Genomic DNA, 24,236 nt, shown 5'->3' with positions numbered 1-24,236 from the left:
AAGGATGGAACAGGCAGAGACAATAGGGAAGATCTGGGATCCTCAATAGTGATTCTGTGCCTTCGTATGATATGTGATCTTGGTGGGAGTGGTTATAAAGGAACCAAGGGGAGTCTGAAGACAAGCGAGAATAACTCAATTATGCTCATGGGGATCTCCTTACGGGGTGGGAAAACAAAAATAAAATGTTTGAAATTGGATAATTTGACATAAACAACTTCAGTATATGAAATTTAAGGACAACATGGAAAAGAATATTCATTCCTTCAATGTTGAGAAGGGGAAATATTTTTATCTTGGAAAACATTTATACTGGTAATAGATTTTTTTTTTTAATATTTTCACTGATTAAACAGCATTTGGGGAGAGGTTTTGTCCTCCTGACAACTATAATAAGAATTGTGGAATTGTACCAAATGATACACAAGCACTCATAACAAGATAGCCAAGTATTTGGATTTGGAGGACCCATGGATTCTTGCTTCCTAGAATTCCTAATAAGTTAAGCATAAAGTTATATCATAAATGAATATGATTTTCTGCTGTTACTGTTTGGTTTTCCAATACACAACTGGAAAGATTACAAAAGTCAGCAGCCTATTTTGCTAGTATTTGTCTGAGAAGTGTTTGCTGTTGTAAAGTTACCAGACCCCATGGTTTGGTGGGTAAGAAGGAAGGAAAGGAGCTGAGGGCTCCTTGATTGTCTTTTGTAGGGAAGCCGGGAATGGGTGAGCATAGTTCACCTTAGAATCGAACTCAGAGGCAAGACAACAATCAGAATATGAAAATGTGTTTGCAATCACAGCATGATTCATACTGCATTTATTTCTGAGAGGGCCCTCAATTTTATCACAGATTAATTTATGAAATTTTGTAATTACTTAAAGTAATAAATCTCCTTCCCATGCAGCTTTCAGTATTAAACTCTAGCTTGCCCTTTAACAGATATAATCATTTATCATTAAAGTGTAAGGAAAAGCAGAACAATGTTCTCTAGAGGCTGAAGCCCCCAACCTGGTGTCACAACACATTGAGACTTGATCCAGCTAAAAACTACATTTCAGAGGCAGCTGCTGCATTGCAGCTGAGGACTTACTGTCAGAAACCCAGAGCAGGGCCACTCCAACAAAGGGGAAATCCTGCCATCAGGCTGTCCCCAGCCTGCCCTGGAATTCATGGTCTTCTCTGCATAGTTACAGATAATTGTAAACCAGGTCGATCGCCTGCCTGTCAGCACTCAGTGGTGAAATGTGAGAGAGGAGTAAATGTCTCAACTAAATATCCACTCGTCTCCCTGCATCACTCATTAATGAGTTATTTTTACTTAAAATCAAAGGACTGCCTGTTTTAGAGGCATTGTCTGTGATTTCTTTTCTAGTTGTCTATTTGCGTTTGGTCCTTTTATATTAATCCACCCATTAAAGCAATGAAACCACATGGAAGACTGACAGCGACATTCCACATGACATGTAACAGTATACACAAGTGCAGTCACCAGCTCTGTGGTGTTGACACACACTGTGTCTGCAGACTGTAGACACCACATTCTGTAGGAGTGTGTTATAGCACTGGGTCACAGAAAGATCTGACATGCTTCTTAACTTTATTTCACAAGGACAAAAATAACCAGACACTGACAAGTGAGACTGAGCACTTTGGCCCAATGGGATAGAAAATGTGACGTCAGGACAATTCGAGGACTCATGATCTAATAAGCACACTTCTACTTGTGGAGGCAACTGGACTGAATATCGTGATCCTCTTCAAAGTCTAATAAATAAGACTCAATGTCAGATTTCCAAAGAAACAGTGTTTTATTCCTGTTATAATTTCATAAAAACATAAACAACTGAATAGAATCTGAAAGTCATAAGGATTGATTTATCATTTCATATTTAAGCACCTTTCTTTACTGAAAAACCTGAGTAGGGCTCTAGAAGCCAATTTAGAAAAGAGCAAGAGAGAGACATTAATTATTTTGGATAAAACACCTTTCATCAAGAAAGGGGAGGTCTGTGAGTTTTTCAAAAGAATCATCAGATTCTGGATTGGGAAACTTTATTTATAGGCTAAATGAATGACCAGGAAGTAGACTACAAGAAGGGCTCCTAGCCTATTCTAATCTGTTTTAAACGGGCTGCCTACATTATTCTGCTGTGTGATAACCAATGTATGTCAACTTCTTTAATCTGCAGTTCCCCTCAGCTCAAACCTTTAATACAAACTGCTTTTCCCATGCCCCTTTTCAGGTACTGCCAAACTTAATGACCAGGGAAAGACCAGCAGACAAAGTGAAGGTTTGTGGTGAGCCACGTTATTCCCATCTGTGCGCACAGACCATGTGGTCTATGAACAGAACACACCCTCCTTCCTGTTTGGAGGAGTCACGTCGGAACCCAGGTACTATGTATATGTGCTGACAGGGACTCAAAGACACAGAGCTCTCGGCTGAGGCAGAACTAAACACATCTGTGCAGCAGAGCCCATGCCTCATGCCGCTCTCCAGCCTGCTCGGGGTCTTCCTGGCCCTCATCTTCTCTGGTAAGGATGGTTCCAAACATGGGTGGGAATATTCAGGGTGAAAGGATGGCACATGGTACCTCACAGGGACTTGGGGAGGAAAGGAAGATTGGAGAAAAGCAAACATATTATGATTTCAATTTGGCTTTTCTTTGGGACCTAAAGTAGCCTCATTCCTACATTATACTGCTCACTACTTCAGCTCTGTTTTCTGATTTTTCCCACAGGATCAGCAGTGGCCCAGACAGTTACTCAAGACCAGCCAGCAGTATCCTCTCACGTAGGGGAGACAGCCACCCTGAACTGTCGGTATGAAACAAGTTGGAGCTACTACTATATTGTTTGGTACAAGCAGCCTCCGAGTGGAGAGATGACTTTCCTTATTCATCAGGATTCATCTAGCGGGAATGCAAAGAGTGGCCGCTACTCTATAAACTTCAGGAAAGCAGAAAAATCCCTCAGCCTCAGCATCTCAAACTTACAGCTGGAGGATTCTGCAAAGTACTTCTGTGCTCTCTGGGAAAGCACAGTGCTTGAAGTAATAGGACGAGCCGAACAAAAACCCCAGAGCGCAGTAAGAGAGAGCTCCCTGCTGCAGGAGCCAAGCCGAGATGCACACCTGCAGCCCCCAGACAAGACACGGCAGCCCTGTGGGTGTGTGGTCTGCGGTCCGGATCAGAAGACTTAATTGTAAATAAAAGCTCCTTTTATGTCACTTGAGAACAGGTGTCCAGAGGAACACTCTACTAATACATTCTCAGTCTTGAATGTTCGACTTCAAATCAATCATGCAGAATATGTGTAAAGTTTTCTAAACTTAAAAAACTTGCCTCATAATAATTTAAAGCAGCAACTTCACTTAAAGATGCTCATATCACAACCCTGGGTGTGGTAAACTGGAATTATCATGAAAGTCACTTCCTTAATCCTTTCCTCTTAAGCTTTGTGTCAGTGAGGGCACAATTAGAGAAGCGGAACCACATAGAATGAAGGATTCGCTATAAGAATAAGAACTCAGGGAATTGCTAAAGCTGGTGGAGGCGTCTATATAAAGCTGTTATCTTTGCATCTGGTGCTGAGCCTGAATTCACTGTAAGTTAACTAGAGTGACATTTGTGATAGAATGTTGGATATGGACAAATGCATGGACAAACTGAGACTTGTTGGACACAGTAGAACCAGTGAAGACAAGTGGAACACTAAAGCTGTCTGTCTCTCACCTCCTGTCTCACAACAGTGGGTGTCCTTCAGGAGTAATGGATGTCATTTGCCCTCATGCTACATGCACACTTGGCCCAAGGCAAAGAAGATGAGGAGGAGATCTGGTGGGAGGTGGGCGAGCTGTGAGTCAACAGTAAGTTCGGGTAACCCACCAGCAGCAACATGTGTGAGCTACCACAGTGCCTGGAGCCCTGCCCCAGCCAGCAAGAAAAATACGGCTACTTCATGACAAGTACTTTCTAAATCTTGCACAAGTCTCTTTCATGTCCCACTCTAACCCAGGACAATACAGGGAAGCAAATTCTGGGAGATACTTTTACAGATAGTTACTTTGAGACAGTACAAAGTTACTCTATTACCCTCCTTGTCAACCAGGCATCATTCTGTATGTACCACTTGTAACAGTACTACTCTTAAATAAAGAGGATAGAAAACCATGCTGTCAGCTACTATGATGCAATTATTCCTCATTCAACCTAAAACAAGCTTATTCTCTCTTACAAAGAGTATGTCAAATTCATTTATCTATTTTTGGGTGATGTTCTTTGCTGTTTTATTTGGGTCACACTCTCGCATGGAAACCTGTTTCTTAACTACTGAGATATAATGAGATACAAGATTGGCATATATTAGCACATCTTATGTTATTATATTTATGCAAGAAAGACACCGGAGGTAAGAGTGGTTAACGTGTACATAAATATATTCATAGCAAAATGAAAAAGAAATTTTCATAACTATCATCATTCTTGTTTCTGGAAACAGCCATGTGATTGCAGCTGGTATTTATAACTACCTCTCCCATTATCCATGCTGAAGCCTCTTTGTGCAAAGCAAGCACCTCCCTCTGCTGCTATACTTGACTTTCTATAAAACAAGCTCCATGTTCAGGGAAATTTTATGTGAATGCCATGAAGGTGAATCAGGAATTCTGCAAGTCCACCACTGTGGTTTTGGCAGAAGTTTGCAAGGCATTGAAGGCAGATACAAGGGTCTATATAAGTGGAAATCATCTTGCCAGTATGTAGGGAAAATTGATATATTGTATTCTGGGAAACATCATTAAGAATGATACTTGACTTCACATCAGAAGCAACAGACGTCACCAAGGGAAATCATTTTTGAAGGGTTTAAAGAAAACAAATAAAACTTTCAAGCTAACTTCATATAAAAGTATATTTTTAAAATGTCTGTTAAAAACCACTAAGAGATTGGAAGTTCAATGCATAGACTGGTAAACTAAATTTGCAATGCATGTTTTGGAAAAACAACTCAAATGCAGAAGGCATTAAAACTCCTGTAAATCAATAAGAAAACAAAACAGCTAATGAAAATGGCAAAACCTTGGAGAGCCAAGGCAGAAATACGATATTCAATAGCCAATGAATATATTAAAAAATTAATATTATTATTCCTTAGGGAAATGAAAATAAAACCTCACCTGAGTGTTTCATCTGTGTCCTTTCAGCACCTTGAGTGCATTCATGCATCTAGAAGAATATGGTCCCAAGAGGAGAGGGAAAAATAATGTGTGTCCTTACCAAAATAAGTGATTAAGTAAATTTCCTAGAAGCTTCCATCACTGAACTGATATGGAGAATACAGCATACAGAAACAGGTCACAGGCCTGCACATTGAAGGAAAGGCAGGTTTTACTAAGAAAAAAGAAAGCTGATATTTATTGAACTTACTGTATGTCAGACACTGTAGTATGCATTTCAGATTCATTACCTAACGAAAATATCACAAAGTATATGAGACATGGTTAATTGTGCCCATTTTTTAATCTGTGGGAAATGAGAAACAGCTTTCTTAACTGTGAAAATCATCTCTATCTTTCCCTGTCAGCCAGAATGTAACATCTTACTGGGCTCCTAGAGTGTAAGACTTGGATAAGAGAAAGCATTTCACCCCAGAACAGGGCGGTTGGGATGTTTCAGTGTTGGTGACATTACTGGTTTAAACTGGAACCTAAAGGGAGCTAGGAAAGAAGATGCCAAACCTGGGTCCCAATTGGCCCAGAAGCAACAGATGAGGAAATCATCCACTAAGCAGTTGACAGCGCTGAAGGCTTTAGCAAGGTTCTCACATGGCGGTGTGCTGGGGAGAGAAGGGGCTGCAGGGTAGGGTGAGGTATTATTACTTAAACTCTCCACCCACGTTTCCTTATCAAGACCTGTGCTTATTGCCTTTGCCCTTCCTCCTGCAACGCTACCCCCTCAAAAATCCACATGCTACCTCTGCCTGCCTTTATGTCTTTGCTCAGATGTCACACCTTACCTCAATCTTTCTATTTTCCTTCCTTGAGAATCAGGCTCTAGCACACTCGCTGTGTGAAAGCTGAAGCACTGCCACCCGGTGTCCTGCCGAACTATTTTGTGAGGCTCCCGCTGGCCTCCCTGCTGCCCTCCAGTGCTCCTGGAGTAGATGGTGGGGAAGCCCGGTCACACCAGCCACTGCTGAGCCAAAGTCCGAAACTTCCCTGTGCAGAAACCATGAGGGGATTCAGGAGGAACAGCTGGGTTTTCATCTTTTGCCTGCCAGAGGTGAACGTGATCGACTTCAAGAGACAAATATACTACATGGGATGCCTTGGACGGGAGAGCAATAGGCTGCCTTGGAAAGAAAGCTCAGAATTGTTGCAGAAGGTGGGAATTATTTCTTGCTAAGTGAAGTTGTGTCCACTGCTCTGTCCTTTCTTGTGTATAGAAATATCCTGAGAAGTGGATTCAAGAGTCAGCAATGGGAAAAAACAAACAATAGTAGCAACTACTGCTTGGTATACTCATTGCACATTATAATATGCCCCCCAGTCTCAGTACAACACCCAGTGGAGTGATTTCCCATTACAAATAAGAAACATGATAGAACATAGCTACTTAGGATAACGCATGAAATCTGCCATGTAAACTGCCCAGTACACCTCAGGAAATACTGAACTTTGTCTTGTGGATAGATTCCTCTGCAATTTTAGACTCTGTGCCCCAACCTTCACCCTCCCCCAAATTTTGTACATTGTCTGCATCTGGTTGAGTGTCTAAGCTAGGGAAGGTGTCGTGCAAGGGGATTTGCATGTGCGCTCTCACTGAATTCTCATTAAAACCCTTCAAGGTTGGATCCATCCACCTTAGGGCAACCCTGTAGTAAAATGCTTGAGACGACAGGCTTGGGTTGTATCTTAGATCTACTACTCATTAGTTGAGTGATCATGGGACAATTACTTAATAATTTTTTGTTTCAGTTTCCTCACATCTACAAGGTGGATATTGAGTGTTTCTACCACACAGGTGCTTATGAGAAGTGAATGGGGTGAGGAATAACAATGCTGAGACCAGTGCTCAACAGAAAGATATTGGTTACTTATAGAAAAGGGAATTGCAAATGGGAGAGGTTCACTGCCTACCTGGTGCTGCAGAGTCAGTGTCAGAGTGGAGCCTTGGCGCCATACTCTGGTTAGAGCGGATGCCTTTCCTCACCACATTGAGACCAGCATTGAGAGTCCCTATCTCAATACAGCATTGTGTTGTCTTTAAAGTGCTTATCAGTCTTTAGAATTATCTTATTACTTAAAATATCTATTTATTTATTTTTTCTCCTCCTACTGCCCTCTAGGCCATTTATATCCTCTTCACTACTGCATCCTCTGTGCCTGGACACTGCTTAGCACACAGGAGGCTCAATCAATATATATGTGTTGTCACCCAGCAGGACACTATGGAGCCTACCCCAACACAGAGCCCCTGCCCCCAACCCATGTTCTCTGCATGTCTCCGGTGTGTAGAAAAACTTTAGCCTCCTAGGCCTTCACTGAGTTCCCAAGAATAAATTAATCAGAAAACTGAAAAATGGCAGAAAGAAAGGAAAACAGTCAAACAAGACAAGATAATAATAGTTTAGCCATTAAAGAACGTCAAGGACCTTTACTTCCTCCTCAAGGACTATAGAAAATACTCTGAGGTGTGTCCTTTGAGCTGTTTTGCAAATGCTGAAACCCCCACCAGGTGGAAGAAGTTAACTGGGTGCTCCCACAAGCATGCAGACCCCAGACCAGTTGGAACCAGAGGTTGATGATGCTGACGCCTGATTATCTCACCACCAACCAATCAGAGGAATGTCCGTGAGCCTATCACACACCCATAAACCCACCTCCCTTACCCTTGTCTTTAAAAACCTTTCCCTGAAAGCCATTGGGCTGTTTGGGCCTTTGGAGCCCTACCTTCCTGGACTCCTTGCTTGGTACCCAGATAAACACTGCACTTCCCTTCACCACCACCGGGTGTCAGTAGATTGGATTTGGTGCACATGGCTGACCAGACCCACGTCTGGTCCTGTAACATACATATGTTGAAGAAATATACAAAAGCTGAAATGATTTCTAGAGTCCATGCTATTCAAACACTAATACAAAAGGTTTAGCTTGGCTAATCTTTATGTTGTTTACTTAGAACTGTCAACCTTTATACCCTTCAAGTCACTTCAGGCAAGATTTATTGAATTTATCTCATGGTCAATTGGCTTGGCCTCTATTTCAGATAATTCTGAGGCTTGAGGCTGCACGATTCTGCCCTATTAGTTGAAGGAATGCTCCTTGCTACTTGTTGGAGGTATTCACTTCTTGCCCTGGACACAGCCCTTCTAATATGTCAGTAAATTTATCATGAGATTAGTATTTTCATCAGAAACAAGTTCTAAAGGAAGTGGCTGTCTGAGTGGTGTGGTGATGCCCTCACTGTCATATCATCAGGTGGACTGAATGCTGTGACCTGGAGAACCAAAAAGAAGGACCCTGACATGTAGTGGTTTCCGTTTGTCTAGCTGTTCCTTCCTAACCCTAGACCTTACACTTATAAGTTAGGAGACACTAATGAGACTTCTCAGGATTTCCTTTATTAATCACATTGCATCTCTTTTCTTCCCATGGAAAGATAGAGATCAGCCATGAAATGCCCTGCAATCTCGTTCCACTTTTCGAAACACCATTTAAGTTTGAGTATTTGGAAGGCTCTCTTCCCTGATGTTAGCACCTACCCCATGCTGCTTCCTTTATTTCACTGGAAAGGTTATGTAGTCAGTTTACACTACCAATTTCTCACAGTACATTCAGATTATCAACAATCTTAATCAATGCTATCTGGTAATATTAAAGTCTCCCTGGACATATTACATTTTTCCAAGTATATTTTGAGCTCACAAGGAACAGAGTGTGATGCTTTTATAATGTTCGGAGCTCCTGGGGAAATTCTGGACACAAAATCACTGTTTAACCAGATATGTGCATGTTGAATCAAACTAACATTATTCCTGGACTTTGAAACAGGCAAGTTAGAACGTAATTCTCATTTACTTTTAAGTAGCTTTATTGAGGTATAATTGACATTCCATAAAATTCATCCTTTTTGAATTTACAGTTTAATGATTTTTAGGAAATTAGCTGAGTTATGAAACCATTACCATCATTCAGTTTTAAACATTTTTATAACCACAAAAAGATGCTTCGTGCCCAATTACAATTAATCCCTCTTCCAACCCTTGGACCTAGGCCACCACTGATCTACTTTATCTCTCTATACGTTCATTGTCTGAACAATTAGTATACACGGAATCATTCAGTATGTGACTTCTTGTGTCTGGCTTTTTTCCTTAACATAATATTTCTGAAGATAATTTTTTCTGTAGCGTATATTAGTATTTAGCTCCTGTTTTGCTGAATAGTAATTCATTAGTTAATATACTATAGTTTGTTTCTCCAGTCACCAGCTGATGGACATTTGGATTGTTTCCATTTTGTGGCTCTTAGGGAGAGTAACCACAAAGTAGTATCCCATTATTTTCAGAACATATCTGCTCTAGTATTTAAAATATTTTCTGAGCATCACAAATGTAGGTGATGTGGCAGATTCCAAACACCATAGACTCCACACCAGACAGGGATGTGTTCTGATTCTTACCCAGCCACTTCCTAGATGTCTGGACCCTAGTTAATGACTCAGTCTCTTTGAGCTTTAGTCTTCTTGTCTGTAAATTGTGACTAATAGTACCTCTATGCTGTCACTTTTGTATTTGAATAATGTACATAAGGCAAAAGATTTTTAGCACATGTTATGTGTGAACATATATAATTTGAGGGATTTCAAAGCTTTAAAAAGTTTGCTGAAAATTCATATTTAAGTTTGCTAGCCAAAGTGCTTTTCCTGCCGCAGACTGCCATCCTAGTGTCCCAAGCTGAACACTAGCAGTCCACCATTAGTCCGCCCACTTCTGAAAAGTTGTCGGTTCTCTTTTAGTTCTGACTCAGGAGAGATGTCTCAATGCTTTGGAAGCTGGTCTCAGGACAGCAGATTTGATCCCTCCTTTTGAACCACAGGAAACTGATTCTAAGGCAGAAATGGTTGGTGTGTCTCTAGGACATTGATGTGGTCTTGTCTCTGATTGGCTGGGCAACCAGATGCAGAATCCTGTTTTCTGAAGCAGAATATTCTACAGGTCTAGGCTGCAGAACATTCCTCTGCTGAGGACCTTGGGCAGGATAAATGGAGAGGAATCCTTGGCCAGTCTCATTGCTGATCCTGTGGCTTCATCTTGGTGGTAAGCCCAGGGGTCACCAAAGCACGTGTGAACAGTCTAGGGTGGTGATGGGGAAGGAGGAGGATGCAGTCAGGCACCTCTAGGTTCTGTCTGGGAAGGTGTGAAGACAGTGAACACTCTATGCAGAGATCAGTCTCTGTCTCTGACTTTGTCTTTCTGAACAGGAGGGAGCCGCCTCTTGAGCATGAAACAGGGTCCTCCACGGGTGCACGTTCAGGAAGGAGAGAGCATCAATGCCACCTGCAGTTTCCCTTCCAGCTCTTTTTATGCTTCTCACTGGTACAGATGGGAACCTGCAAGAAGTCCCAAGAACCTGTTTGTAATGTCTTTAAATGAGGATGAAAAGGAGGAAGGACGAGTAAGAGTCACTCTGAACACTAAGGACGGTCACAGCTCCCTGCACATCAAAGGACCCCAGCCCGAGGACTCAGCCGCATCCCTCTGTGCCTCCACACAGTGCCCTGCAGTCACCTGCAGCCCCTGCCCAAACCGGTGCCTGCTGCTGCTCTGGTGCCAGCGTTGATGAAGGGCCATGTATGGAGTGAAAAAGACATATTCAATGCATTGCAGAGTTTTCGATAATTCGGTCACTGTAGCTCCCTAAACTAACTGAACTGTTATTAATTATCACTAACCTAGACTCCCACCAACATTTTAGCCATTTCATTGAGTCAGATCCTTTGCCTCCTCTTTTGCCAGGATTCCAGGTGAACTAGATAGTTACTCAAATCTACCTAAAATAACCTGGTTAATCTACAGTAATATTTACCCTAACACATCAGGAATCATCCTAAAAGCTATGCCTTCTGTCATATTTCTTCACGTGCATGAACGCAACATGTGGACATGCGGGTAAGAATTTTCTCACACACCTGGCATGGAATCTGCCTGTTTCATACCTAAACAGCCAATTCTGCTTCATATAACTCACTGGGGATTTTGATTTTGGTGTAGGTCAACCTTTCCCCTACATGGACACCTGTATTTGCATTTTTTCTCATGGGGGCTATTTGCATTTTTGAAAATCAGTTGTGATGACACTTGGTCTCTCCTCCGGTGTCTGAGACTGTGATATTGAATAATAACTGGACTCTATGGTCTGAGTTTCTTTGTTTGTAATTCCAAGTATATGAGGCTGGCCACGTATCTGGTGCTGAAATCACTTTGCAGCTTTCCAAATAATCCACCAGTTTAATACCCCATCATTACTCTGGAGACCTCTAATTCTGGAGCCTTTCTGGGTTTTGTCAACAAGATCAACTTCCTTCTGTGCTTCTTCACCTAGCAGCTTGAGTCTCAGCTTTCTCCCAACATTAGTAACTAGTTATCCAGCTCCTGTCCAGCTTCCTGAATTGTGTTACTATGGCTCTTTGTGTGCTTCTTTTTGTAGATTTATCATTAAAAAAAAAAAACTTATTACTCTCATTATTTCAACGTTAAAGAAAAATAATACATCTATTAAAACAGTTTTGGATTGCATACAAATTCCTCAGACTGACATTTAAGATTATATATACCTGACAAGATTTCTTTCAAAAATCATTCACTAGGCAGTGATGAATCCATTTCACCATCAGAGTGGGAATGGTTGAATCCGTTTTGCTGTGTCAATGTGTGTAGAGCGGGAAGTGTGAACACAGGCCTGAGTCAGGAGAACCTGTAGCTCACTGCACACTCGTTCTGGTGGAGTGAAATAACACGGAGAAGAGCTGCCGGTCAACTCCCCCAAACTGAGTCTCCATCGTTATTTGTATACAGATCAAGGGAAGATACTTCTAATGTTACCAGTAATGATCCTGTGGCTAGCTAACTCTGAATTGGTAGAAACAAGAGGCATAGAAAAGCAGAGATGAAGTCTGGCTCATCCGTGCATTGTTGCAGCACAGTGCTTCACAACCTTTTTCATATCGTAGAACACACAGAAATCAATTCCATTTATACAGCACTTTCACGAAGGAAGCCGCCCTAAACTGATCCATGACTCCAAGTTTCCTGGCACCCCTGCTCACCCTAGGAGGTGAGAGGATAAAGTCTTCCCACACATTAAGCAATTCCTGGATTCAGCAGCGTATAACTTGAAAACTCTACTGTTATATAAATGTGTGAAAAAAGTAAATCTGGAGCGGAGAGCTCTTACAAAAAAACTCTATACCTTTATGAAAGTCATGAGCAGCTAAGGAAGAACAGAACAATATTCTCAGTCTCTTTGGGTTTAAAATTGATCTGAAATTGAAAATAGTCTGTTAAATTTTGATTATTTCTCAAGTTACAGGCATGCCCTTTTAAATAGCTCATCATTTTGTTTTCGTGATTAGCCACATGGAATGAGAAGAGTAAGTGAAATATAAAAATCACATCGAACACGAAAAGCTCACATCTGCCTGTTTACTGCAGGGCCCCAATGTGAGCAGTCAGCCAGTTGCTCCTGTGAGTGGAGGCCCATGGGTCTCATCACACCTGAGCTGTGCCTGCATGTCTTCTGTGCCAGGGCAGGAGCACTAGGACCACACGTGAGAGGAGTTCAGTGAAATAGGCAGATGCTGCAGGCCCAGCTGTTAGACACAACCAGAAATCAGGGAGAGAAAAAAACACATTTTTTTGTTCTTGCCAACTGCTCACATGTCCTCAACAAGACTCTTCTTCACAGGACTTCAGTGCAGTTGAGTTTTACTCCATAACAAACCACCCCCAAATTCAGCAAGTTGAAACAGCCACCATTTTATTGTCTCATGATACCTCTGCTCCAGGTGACATCTGGGGGTTTGACTGCACTAGAACACCTCAAATAATATAGATCGAATCAGGAAAAGACTGTTTCACAAACTCCATCTGTTAAGCATATCTGAGAGATCAATTCTAAAGTTAGGAGAGTATCTGATTCGTTGCATGAAATGGGCAACATGCTACACGATTTTCAAATTAACTTGTCATCAGAAATATAGAAGAGATAAGGATGCTGTAAGAAACAAAATAACAAGTGCGTACACATGTGGCCACAGGAAAGAAAGTATCCTGAGCACAAAGAGAAGAAAACTTCTAAAAATTATTCATTTGGTAATTGGAACAAAAGTTTATAAAACTGCATCATCAATGTTATAAATAACTGGTGACTGTAAGACATGAAGCAAAAATTTGAAAGTGAGAAAAAACTGAAATTAAGGATCAAATGAGATGAGAAGATAGAGATGGATGACAAAGTAAGATTTTGTGATAAAACTAATTCTGAAACAGTATTAGAATAAGAATTGGAAAGTATTTGCTTTATGTGTCAAGGATGAAAGATTTTCTTTTCAGTAAGTGGCATTTGATAATTTATCCTAGTGGGGAAAAATGTATCTTGGCCTTTACATCATATATAAACAGCAGTTCAGCTAGAGTGCAGATCTGAACATAAGAATAAAATATAAAGATTGTAAAAAAAAAAAATGCAGAACTTTTTCATTAATTTGAGTTAAATATTTCTTAAAGAGAATACAAAAATATATAAACATTAAAAATTGGACTATATTGAAATTGCCATTAAAATTAAGATATTCCAAGCATTAAAAGAATAGTCAGTGAATAAAAGATATGTGTGGCAAATTCTATTATCAAAGGGTTCATCTCTATTAAAAAAAAACTCCTTAAAATCATTAAGAAAAAAAATAAACTTCTTGAGTAGGCAAAAGTCATAAGCATGCATTTCACAAAAGAAGATATACAAATGGCCAATAAACATGTCATTTCTGTAAAGTCCACAAGCAGATATAATTAATTTATACTGTTAGAAGTCACAATAGTGTTACTCATGGGACAATAATGTAAAGGTCATAAAGGGAACTCTTAAGTGTTGGTAATGTTTTTTCTTGATCTGAATGCTGGCTATAAGGGTATGTCAACTGTGTGAAAATTTATCAAGCTGTGCACTTACAATATATTTATCCTTTATTATACAGATATTATGCTCCAATAAAACCTTTAAAATGATACAGTGGTTTCCTATTGCTAATAAGGTGATATATGAACTAAAACTAGAATATCAGGCTGAAAGTGTTTCCTCTAAATGCAGGAACAAGATGCGGATGCCCATTCCCAATACTTCTGTTTAACATAGTGCTGGAATTCCTAGCCACAGCAATCAGACAAGAAAAAGAAATAAAAAGTGTTCAGACTAGAAGGGAAAAGGTAAAACTGTCAGTATTTGCAGATGACATGATACTTTGTATAGAAAACCCTGAAATCTCCACCTGGAAACTATTTGAACTAATAATGAATTCAGCAAGGTTGCAGGATATAAGATTAATATACAGAAACCTGTTCTGTTTCTATACACTAATAATGAAATATTAATATGAGATTTTTTTAAAAAAATATCATTAAAAGGAATAAAACACCTAAGAATAAACTTAACCAAGGAGGTAGAAGACCCGTACTCTAAAAAGTATAAAACACTGATGAAGGAAACTGAAGATGATACAAAGAAATGGAAAGATATCTTGTGCTCTTAAAGTGAAAGAATTAATATTGTTAAAATGGCCATATATTCTCTTTTCTGTAAGTTAGTTAACCTCAGCATGCCCTTTAAGCTCACTTTCACATGGATTAGTAATACACGAGTGTCTTACTTGTTGACAGTTATTTGTTCTTTCCCATCTTGCAATGAGAACCTTTAGCCAGAGTATATTTCCTACACTTCTCCACACTGTAGACTTTGGATGTGGTGATGTGACTAGCTTTGACCAATGGAATGTGGATGGATAGGAAGTATGCTGTATCACAGCTAAAACTGAATATATTCACATGGTCTATCTCTTCTGGTTTCTGCCCTCCTGTACCAGATAGTAGTTGTTCTTTCAGCTTTTATTCCAAAATAGGAAGCAGACACAATGTCCAGAATGAGAAGGTAACTCAAGACAGCAGCCCAGAATCCACTTGTATCCTGGAGCAGGGCCTCAGAGTGTTGGAATCCACAACTGATCTACAACTAACATACCATGGACAACTCATTAAACTCTGTTCTTGTGAGCCACTGAGACTGAAAGGTTGGTTGTACTGGCATTACAGTAGTCAAAATTGACTGATACATGAAGTCATATCAATTTTGTCTTCCAAATATTTCTCACACTCAACTACTTCTTTTTAATCACCTTGTTACTATCCTGGTCCAAATTCTTATAATCTCTCACTGCGTTGGTTGGAATAACTTCTTAATTGTATACCTTACCCATGAGCTCCTCCTTCTCCAATCTATCCCTACACACATTGGATTAGATGGCTATTCCATTTCAGGACCTTCTATAGCTCCACATTGCCCGCAAGTAAAAACCAAGGTTTGTGTGGCCATCTACAGTCTTACTCCCAGTAAATTTTCATCCTCATCCCCATCACTACCCTAAGATTTCTGAACATCAGTCATATCAGATGAACTCACTCTAATATTTTCTTCATATATATATATGATATATATATATTATATATATGAATTATATATATATTATTCTTTTCTAAATTCGGCAAAATCTTATTCAATCTTCAGGACCCAGTAATGTCACATTTACTTTTTAAAAGATTTTCCACATTATATAAATTATATTTATTTCCTTCTCCTTCTTTTAGTGCTCTGTACACAGTTTTGCAATAACACATATCTACTCTGTATAAATATTTTTTGGTTTTTAACTTTCCTCTAATCCATGTTCCTTCAAAAATAGAGGCTCTTTCATATTATTCTCTTTAATCCCAGCTGTTAATGCTATCTCTGACACAGAAGGAGCGTTCAGTAGATGGGCCTACAGATTGACCACAGTGCACTTTTGATGAGTGCACTGATTAATGAGAGCTGGTTTATGAAGTTGGTTTATACAAGTGGGCTGGAAACCTTCCATTGTAGGGACACTTGAAGGTACGTCTATTTCATTATGTCCCTCAAGCCAACCTATGGCTATACTTCCCCTTCTTAAGCCTGGCAATGCTTACTTAAACCATAATCCCAGGGAGATGATGTGCCCTCCACCCACACTCTTTTGGATTCCAACTCCCTTTGCAGTAACACCAGGGTTTTCATTCTGAATGAAGGTGTCAGGAAATTTTGGCACTGAAAAAGAACCTTCCAGATTCCATCAGTAAAGAGAGAAAGCTATGAAAGCTACTCTCAATTTCAGGGAATATTTATTCTCATTCCCATCTTGAAACTAAATCAAGTGCTCCACTTTGGAAAGAAATGCACATTTATATCTAAACGTCTTGGGTTATGAGATGCTTCAAAAAATCAGCTAATAGCTTATGACTCTTAATCAGCCCTTTTATCATTCTTGCCTGCCTGAAAGAATTAAGAGCGACTCCTCAGTTTTATGTCCTGCTTGAAGAATCTGGATTCTAACACACTCTACTTAGAGCTATAATTTTTAAAAAGAAAATACATATACTATAGCATTTTCCCATTTGGGATATTAACAAATAATCACATGACCAACACTGATTATCTTTACTAATGAGTATGAGCAGTAGCTAAAACAATAACGATTTCGTGATATTTGAAGTCACATTACACCCATACCACAATATCCATATACTTGAATCACTATGTTAATGCACATACACACATATTTTTACTCATTAATGCAATAATTTATTAACTATGTATTAATGTTTTTCTGCCTAGCAATTGCAGTAGTCACAAAAGTGAAAAAGGCACAATCTTTTCATTAAGGAATTTGTAGGTGAATCCAACAAATTCAATTATAATATAACATGCTTAGGGCTTTGATCGTTATGAAACAGGGATCTAATGACAGAGTAATACAGTAGGATATCAGAAAAGTATTCTAACCTAAATAATATACAGTGAGGTTATTCATCTTTAATTTTATAAAAGTAGGTTTATTACAGTATACTTACCCATGCCATATGACCCAGAAAATATGGTTTCATATACAACATAACACACACATACACACTCCTACATGCAAATACAGTTTACACATACATGTCACTGCTCAACATGTTTGTTGAGCATATCAGAAATAAGATGATGTGTCATTTATCTTCTGTTATTCTGACTGAAAACGATAAATTTTTTTAAAGTCATATTTTCCATTTCTGATAAGGTCACCAGACTCTACCTGAATCTTGATACTTGTGCATACCAAATGAAAAGGGGGAGAAACAGAAGCATCACCAAAAGTAAACCACTTTTCTATCTCTCCACAGGAGGGCAGCATTTCAAAAGGCAAAATCCTTCCCAGAATCACAGCAGAGTTTGAGGTTGGAGGAAGGGGAGGGTTCGGGTTGAGTGATTCAATTGGCTGCCACTCGGAGGCCTGTGCCTTTTTACTGAGATCAAAGTGGGTGGCAAGTGTTACTCTAGCCCAGAAAAACCTCTTTCAGGAGGGGATCTTTCAAGGGCAGTTAAGACCGTGGCCGTGGCCACCATATAAGAAGAAAAGATGTTCTTAAAATTCTCAGTGTTGGTCCTTTGGATTCAACTGGCATGTGAGTTTGAGAAGTTCTCAATTATATGAACAGGAAATCCTCAGCAGACGGAAAATCCTTGAGGGCAAGTTATTTTATGGTAAAGAGTGAAAGGAAGTGTTAAAGAAGGAAAGTAGAAAGGGAGAGAATGAGCAAGGGAGAAGGGAGGGAAAAATCATTTTAGGTTGGGAGACAGTCCCTAGTTCCCTTCTGCAGTGCCTTCTGCTTTGTTCCTAAACAGGGGAGAGCACCCAGCAGCTGGAGTAGAGTCCTCGGTTTCTAAGCGTCCAGGAAGGAGAAAATTTCACCGTGTACTGCAACTCCTCAAGCACCTTCAGCAGCTTTCACTGGTACAGACAGAGTCCTGAGGAACGACCTGTCCTCTTGATGATATTAACTAAGGGCGGAGAAATGAAGACGCAGAAGAAACTAAAGGCTCGGTTTGGTGAGGCAAGAAAGGACAGCTCCCTGAGCAGCACGGCAGCCCAGCCCGGGGACGCAGGCGTCTACCTCTGTGCAGGGCCACAGTGCTCCTGGGCCACCTGCTGCCTGCACACAAACCCTGCTGCACGCCTCCAGTCGCGCAGCTGCTTCACTTCTCCAGCTCCACTTCACACACCCCTCGTCATGGACAATGACAACAGCCTCAGTCCCTCATGGAACCATTCCTGCTGCCTTTCCAGAACACTTACCACATACACTAGAGGACAAGATTCATCTGTTACGAGGCAAAATTCCGGAAATAAAGCTCACTATTTGAATGAGTTAAAATATGGATCTACAGCTCCCCAGGGGAGGCAGTAGTGGGAAGAAGAGCGTCGAAACAGAGGGACAAATGGTGGATATCAGAGTGCCTCCCAAAGACCACAGCCAGGAATGGTTAGTACAAGGGGCCAGAAACGAATGGTTTCACAGCTCTATTCTAGTACTCTGGAGTTGAGGAAACTGCTACATCCCCAGTCTATTAAACTGCTGTAAAAGGCAGAAGTATAGTAAAAAATAATTAGAAGAAAGTTCCTGATTTTTGATAGAAAAATGCCGCAAACGTACTCCAGTGACAGCCAACTGTGATTCCAAAGCAACATCCCCAGCAGGTATTTCTGGAATTGCTTAAACATTAACTATGATAACCTGTATTTGCACAGGGTTTGCTTGGCGATTAGCTTCTGAATGGCAGACATCAATAGCTTCAAGTTTTCGAGACTAAAGAAGCTGGAAGTTGACAATTTCCTCAACCTGGCAAGCCCTCCATTGGCCCATTTTTATACCTGAAATATTCCTGTTTGTTCTCTGAAGCAAGAGGATATAATAGAAAGCACATGGGTTTTGGAGTCACACTAACCCAGGTTTGAACCTGGGTCTTTGAATCCTGTCTTTGCCATTTTTCCAGCTCTGTGTCCTTGGGCAATTATCCATCTTCATCTAGGCTTCCTTATAAATACAGGTGAATAAGAACACTTATTTTGCTAAGTTGCTGTGAGTTAAATGAGATAAAAAATTTTTAATTATATGAAGTCTCAGGTACAACATATGTACTCAATAAATGCCCCTGTAAATAACATTATTATGAAGCCCTCTAAATACATGTTATCCCTACTGTGAAATGTTCATTGGTTCCTCAAGGATGAATGAGCTAATCTCTGCGAAATATTCTGAATCCTCACCTTAGCAGTCAGGAAGGCAGACACCGAGTTGCCAATCAAATCATCATTTTCTTTTGCTTCCTTAACAGAATTCTCAGTTTTGATTTGGAAAACTATATCCCCAGCTTAAAAAAAAAAAACCCTACATTTCACATCCTTTCTTAAAGTAGGGGTTGCTTGAAGCACAGTTCTCACAAATGAGACATAATTAGAAATATACCAGGGCTTCCCTGTAATGTTTTCGCTCTCCTGGTTTAGACATCACATCTTCTTGTCCGTCTTCTAATGTTTTCTTCCTGAAACACCGAAGTGGTAACTTTACCAGAAAGGAAAGCACAAGCATATCCCCCCACCCCAGTCTTCTGCTTGATTGTTCTTCAGATGCCACATCCAATCCCTGCCCAAGATCTATTTTTGCATGAAAAATTTTAATAAACCATTCTTCGGTTGAGTTTTTTGTTACTTGCAGCTCAACACAATCCTAACTCTACTAGGATTGACATAAAATAGCTTTGTGATTTTCTGTGTTCAGGTGTAAATGCAGAAAGAAAGACATGAATAACTACTGTGTTTCTACAAAGAGGGGACCTGCATTTACACTGACCATATGTATTTCTTGAAGTATTAGTGTTCCTATAATTTTTCATTAAGGAAAAAAGATTTCATTTTAAAGCTTATTCAATAACAAAAGATTTCCTTTCTTGTCTTCCCTTGTGGAGAGATGTGCTGGACTGGCAGGAGATTTTGTTTCTATTTCTCCCAGAAGATGACCCAGTGTCTTTCCATCATCACTGTTCTTACATGGCCTTCTCCCTGAACAGTGACGTGACTGTGAGAAGAGCATGGGATGTTTACGGCTCTGCCGCTTCCTGGCTGTGTGACACTGTACAGTGCTTTGCAAGCATCAAATTCCTCATAGGTACCTGGGGAGTAAGTATAGTATTTACAGTGCTATGGTGACGATTAACAATGCTTTGTGAATTGTCTGACACAATGGATTAAAAAACAAAGAAAATTAAAAGTGACAACCTCAGCTTCAATAAGATACACTCAGAATCTCATTTGGGTCCTGATATATGTTCTGTGTGGGGAAAATGCAAAGGAGACAGTTCCCGCTTTCAAGGAACTCACTCTCGTGGTGATGGAGGGCTGACGACTAGTCCCTTAGGCATCTGTCTCCATGACCCACGACTTGAAGGATCCTCTGATCTACAGCCTCCATTCAGAGCAGTGATTCATACCATTTGGACCCTCTCCGTGCTCCTGAAGCACTCTGTGCCTTCCTGAAAACCCATTGTTGATGCCAAAGTCCACACTCAAAAACCTGGTTTAGGAGGATGTATTTCTGCATATGAAGTGGTGTCAGAGGTAAGGTTTTAGTCCAAAAGGAGGCACTTTAATCTGAGAAAAGTTTCTTTAGGCTTTTATTAATTGCTGAATGAAGAATGAAAATCTCTGAAACAGGGAGAGGGCTAATAATCTGGGCCAGGGCAAAGCAGGGGGAGCAAGAGAATTTGTAGACCAGAGAATTGCCCCTGCTTTCTTATCACGAGTTCTCTTTTCTTATCTCCAAGAGTCAAAATGAAGCTTGAAATTAAAATAAGACAATTTGTTTCATATTTTCAGTAATTTTGTAGTTTCATGAATCCTTATCTCTTAGTATCAGGAATCAATATCAGCTTTTATTTATTTGTCCTGAATAAAAGGTCAGAAACTCAAGAAAAATAAAAGCAAAGAAAGAAAATAAAGCAAAGAAAGAAAAAGTGAAGTAAATATAGGAAGAAAATAGTGGAGAAATAATGGGTAAAAGAAAATGACAGAGGGATTGTTTGAACTAGAAACCATTGTCTGTGCGAGTTTATCAACAGTAGCATTATCAACACTCAGGGCCAGGTAATTTTGGTGGGGGAAGGGGCTTTCCTATGCTTTGCAGGATATTTAGCAGCATCTCTGGCCTCTCCTCACTAAGCTGTTAGTAGCACACCCTCCTTTCCCCAGTTGTAACAACCAAAAACGCTTTCAGACACTGCCACATGTCCCCTGGGGAGGAATAGCTCCTGGCTGTAAACCAATGGTCTGTATGTTAAATTGATAAAGTAGAAACTTTTAGGAGATAGATAGAAAGGTAGATAGATAGATAGATAGATAGATAGATAGATAGATAGATAGATAATTAATAGAGATAGATATTTCATATAACTATTTCACACACACACACACACACACACACACACACACATATATATATACACACATCCTAAAAGTTTCTACTCTTATCAATTTAACATTCAATGTTCACTTCCTCAGTCCTTTTCCTATATATAATATTTCATGTTTTATATGTATGTATATACACTTCATACAGATATATTTCTTATTTTATATATATAAATGAAAAAGACTGAGCAATTATATAGTTTTCTTTCTACAATTATGACATATTTCTTATTTCTAAGTGGTTATTTTTCCTGGACTATTATTATGTCATTTGATTTTAATAAAGTCAACAAGTAAAATACATGGAATGTAAAAAATGGAAATTGGTTACATATATATTTGTATCATTCACATTTATTTATATTACATATAATGTGTATATAATATATACTCATTATAATATTTTATGTATGTATTCACAACTCAGAAAAGTTTCTCAATCTGATCATCTCTCAGGTTTTAGGCTGGTCCATATCTCTTATCTATGGGTCTTTACTGATATATAAATTGTTTATTCCCCCTCTAAGGTACTATCTCCCCATTCTTCATATAAATTATTCTACATATACCCAGAGTTTACAAAAAGCAAAGATTCTTAAACCCTCAGAAGATAACCCTTCCATTACTCCCAACACACACACACACACACCATGTGGTGCAGAAGGACTAATTCGCAGGTAGGTGGAGCTCCGACGACACAGCTGAGTGATGACGCTTGGGAGAGGCTGCTGTTGAATCTGTGTCGTGAAACCAATCAGACACAGGAACAAAATGAGTGCCACACTCAAGACATGAGGCATATCAATGTTTGAAGGAACTTGACATCGAGTTGTGTCCCTGAATAAAAGAGTAAAGAATCATGAAGACACAAATAGGAGTCTTGCTGGTCCTCCTGTGGATACAGATTTACTGTGAGTTAAGAGCATCCCAGAGGGAACCTGAAGGAACATCACAGTTAAATTTGGAAAGGAGCAAGGGAGGAAAGGAAAGATGGAGGAAGAGAGAGAACATAAGTCACCTAGGCTGTTCTCCACCACGAGGATGAAAACTAGAGAAAAATGTTCTGCGCTTGGAAGTAGCCACAGCCATGTGGCCGTGACCCTCACCTATTCCTAGTTTTCTTTTTCTCAACAGGGCTGAGGGTGCAAATGAAGGTGGAGCAGAGTCCTGGGGTCCTGACCCTCCAAGAGGGGGAAAATTCCTCTCTGACGTGCAATTTTTCCGTATCCCTGACAAGTTTGCAGTGGTTTCAACAAAAGCCTGATGGACGCCTCATATCCTTGTTTTACATAGCGTCAGGAATAAAGCAAAATGGAAGGCTGACAGCCACGGTCAATATCAGGGAAAGTTACAGTCACCTCCACATCAGAGACTCCCAGCCTGGGGACTCCGCCACTTACTTCTGTGCTGTGGAGGCACAGTGCTCCCCAGACACCTGCAGCCTGAACACAAAACCGTAGCTAAAGACTTAACCCAACCCCCAGAGTGGGAGCTGGTGCCCAGTGTGATTAGAGTCGCACCCCCTCTGCCTTGTATCCCCTGATTCCCGCAGAAAGCATTTGTATAGGGCTACAACTTGACACCACAGTGCTGGCACATACATCCAGGGGTTCGTGTGGAGGTCTCTGTGGGGATAAGTCACTAGGTGAAATCTATAGACTGATCAACTCTCTCATATCTGATTCTGGCTTTCTGGACAGGAGTGAGCAGCCAGCTCAGCGCACAGCAGAATCCTCGACCCCTCCATCTCCAAGAGCAAGAAAGCTCCGGTCTCACCTGTACTTTCTTTTCTACACTTCTACTAGCTTGCTTTGGTACAGACCCTGGGAACAGCTACATGTTCCTTTTTAAAATACACTTAAATGGGGAGGAAAAGGAGGAGGGAGAAAAGGGCCACAATTAGTATAAAGGCTGGGCAGAGCTTTCAGCACACCAGACCAGAGACTCAGCCACCTCCCTTGTGTCTCAGGGGACGCAGTGCTTCCCAGGCACTTGAAGCCTGAACCCAGATGTGTGGCTGCAGTCCTCAAACCCAATAAGAAAAAGGTGTCTCAATGTTTTTTCTCACTTCAAATATAGTATTGAGAAGTGCACCCTTCATAAATCCAAGTGATTTCACTTTCAAAACAATGGGAAATGCTAGTGAACTTTCAGTCTAGTAACGATCTCCTTCCTAAACAGAACTGTTCCTAAATGGGCAAGCTCCTGGGAGCATCACTGCTGACTCTGTGGCTCCAGCCTGACTGTGAGTTATGGGTGGGAGATTTCAATATAGCAAAAAAAAAAAAAATCTCCAAGGAACACTACAAGGCTGGGAGATGAGATCACTGTGGAGTTCTATTGTGTTATGTTTTCAGGTTCATCATGATTTTCTGTGGGGACTTTAAGAATAAAATTTAAAAATCTGTTACTCTCTTTCCAAATAGGAGTGAAGAGTCAAAAGAAGAACGGTGACCAGCAGCAGGGTAAGCAAAATCCTCCATCCCTGAGTGTGCAGGAAGGAGGAATTTCCATTCTGAACTGTGACTATGATAGTATGTATGATTACGTCCAGTGGTACAAAAAATACCCAGTGCAAAGTCCCGCATTCCTGATATCAAT

The 24,236-nt window shown here is 40.2% G+C and overlaps 1 protein-coding gene and 1 gene segment (V, D, J or C); both read left to right on the top strand.

Moving 5' to 3' along the window:
- LOC105068757 (M1-specific T cell receptor alpha chain) overlaps positions 1-24,236 on the top strand; it is a 493,537-nt gene that overhangs the window by 148,063 nt on the left and 321,238 nt on the right. The gene's annotated exons all lie outside the window — the stretch shown is intronic.
- Positions 2,388-4,109, top strand: LOC123616755 (T cell receptor delta variable 1-like). The segment is given in 2 exon segments: positions 2,388-2,541; positions 2,748-4,109. Coding segments are annotated over 2 exon segments (510 nt in total).

This window comes from Camelus bactrianus, chromosome 6, assembly GCF_048773025.1.
Source record: "Camelus bactrianus isolate YW-2024 breed Bactrian camel chromosome 6, ASM4877302v1, whole genome shotgun sequence".
NCBI lineage: Eukaryota > Metazoa > Chordata > Mammalia > Artiodactyla > Camelidae > Camelus > Camelus bactrianus.
This window is presented reverse-complemented; position numbering and strand designations above follow the sequence as displayed.